Below are 2063 nucleotides of genomic sequence, written 5' to 3' on the forward strand. Positions count from 1 at the left end.
GGCCGACGCTGCACTCCAACCCCACTGCCTTCGGAAAAAATTTCGCCGGACAAGCCCGATTCGGACAGGAGCGCCCGCCTCTCCTCCTGCGACCGTCGCTGGCCGACGCCGACATCCAACCCCGTTGCCTCCTCCTTCCCCGTGGCGGGCTCCCTCTTCCATCGCATGTTGCCACGGCCACCAAGGCATGACCGCGTCACACCTTACCTCGACGGCCCTGGCCTCCCCGGTGCTCCCGTTGTATCCGCACCGCACTCCCTCCCCGGCCACCCCGTGCCTGCCTAGATTTTGCCGGCCAAACGCGTGAAAGGAAGAAGAAGATGACCACAGGGATATTCGGTTTTACAGTGAACATTTACGCGATCTATTCCGCTGATGTCCGGATGGTACCGTAAAACAGGTTTAAGAATTTTTCTTATAATGCTTTTACGGTACCGTGATATAAGAAATCTGCTAAAGATGCTCTCACATAGTGATACCCTTACAAGTTCAAAGTATGGTCCACTATCTGTATTATGTGCAAATGCCTAGCTTAGGTATTTACGATTCGAGAATGTGACGGTTCAACATTTACACGCGCGTGCTTAATTGCTTATCGACACCGCTGCTCGATCGCCTCGCGTAGCGCCCGTCTTGACGCCGCTACGTCTCTCCCGGCGACGAACGGGTGCACGAGCAGCTCCCCGACGGACGCCCGCTTCCGGTGGTCCTTCTGCAGGCAAGCGGCCACGAAACCCCGGAGCCCCGGCGACGCTGCACCGTCGGCAAGTGCCGGCAGCTCGCGGAAGCAGACGGCGCACATGAGCGCCGCCCAGGTCAGCTCCTGCCCGGCGGGGAGCAGCGGGTAGCGCCCCATCAGAAGCTCCAGGACGGTCACCCCCAGCCCCCACACGTCGGCGGCGTAGGGGTCGACGGGGCCCTCCTCGTCGCCGTCGCCGTGCAACGACCGCTCCGTGTCGAAGCGCTCGGGGCTCATGTACGCGGCGGTGCCCTCGTAGGCCGCGCGGTACTTGCCGGCGCGGGAGACGACCTCGGCTATGCCGAAGTCGGCGATCTTGACCTGCCCGGCCCTGTTGACCAGAAGGTTCGCAGGCTTGATGTCGCGGTGGACGACGCGGCGGGCGCGGAGGTAGGCCAGGCCGGACAGCGCCTGCGCCGCCACCTCCGCCAGCGCCTCCTCCGGGAAGCCTCCCTGGCCGCCGCGGACGAGCGAGTCGAGCGAACCGCCGTCCATCAGCTCGAGGAGTAAGGCGGAGTCGCCGGAAGCCGTCGGGAGTACCGAGTGGCACCGGACGATGTATGGGGAGTCGACGCGCCGCACAACATCTACCTCCTCGTCGGCGCCGGGATGGCCGCGGTGAATGATCTTGAGCGCGTACAGCGCCGACGTGCGGCGGTGCGAGACCTTGTGGACGGTCCCGCCGTTCCCGCGCCCAAGGACAGAGAGCCTGTCGAAGTCGCTCAGGCGGAACTCGCCGTCCGGCCGAGCCGCCGAGGTGGACGGCGTCGCCGCGGTGACTGGCGCCGGGGCCGGGCACCGGAAGGCCCACGTGGGAGCGTCGAGCGTGAGGTGAAGCTGCGGTAGACGTCTTTCTCTGGCAGCCGCCATGATCTTGATCGCCGTGTGTATGTGTGTGTGTGTTTTGCAAGAACTGTATTCTCAAAAGTATGATGAAATTGATGATCGAGTAATGGATGATGTTTTTTGTGGAGGTGAGCTTAGCTTGCTTTATACTGCGATGTGGCGGCGCAAGTGGCCCTACCTTAAATTTGGCTGACTGTGCTGAGATTTTGATGTGTAACTTCCGAATCTTTTTAAAACCTTTCTTTTGAAAACGATGTCAAAATCTGCTTATTTATCTTGTGCAAGAATGGATATTCATAATGTTATTGAGTCTAAAATTCAAGGAGAGTTATGCCAAACGTTTCCTTCGAAATACCCCCTAAAACATTGCTTGGCAAAAAATAGACGGTTGGGTTTCTTCCGGATGCTTCGGTTGGGTCGCCGTTTTGGGCATGTAATGTTTACACCGGTTTCCTCCATTACGTTTCCGGCCGAGAAT

The 2063-nt window shown here is 59.5% G+C and overlaps 1 protein-coding gene across 1 annotated transcript; it reads right to left on the reverse strand.

Annotated features, from left to right (window-relative positions):
• Positions 1-584: 584 nt before the first annotated feature.
• On the reverse strand, positions 585-1618 carry LOC119293290 (mitogen-activated protein kinase kinase 9-like). The gene has a single exon (XM_037571807.1). It carries the CDS (start codon positions 1607-1609, stop codon positions 593-595), a length of 1017 nt encoding a protein of 338 aa, XP_037427704.1. The 5' UTR covers positions 1610-1618; the 3' UTR covers positions 585-592.
• Between the last annotated feature and the right edge of the window lie 445 nt (positions 1619-2063).

The sequence above is a fragment of the Triticum dicoccoides genome, chromosome 4B (genome assembly GCF_002162155.2).
Source record: "Triticum dicoccoides isolate Atlit2015 ecotype Zavitan chromosome 4B, WEW_v2.0, whole genome shotgun sequence".
In the NCBI taxonomy this organism is placed as follows: Eukaryota; Viridiplantae; Streptophyta; class Magnoliopsida; order Poales; family Poaceae; genus Triticum; species Triticum dicoccoides.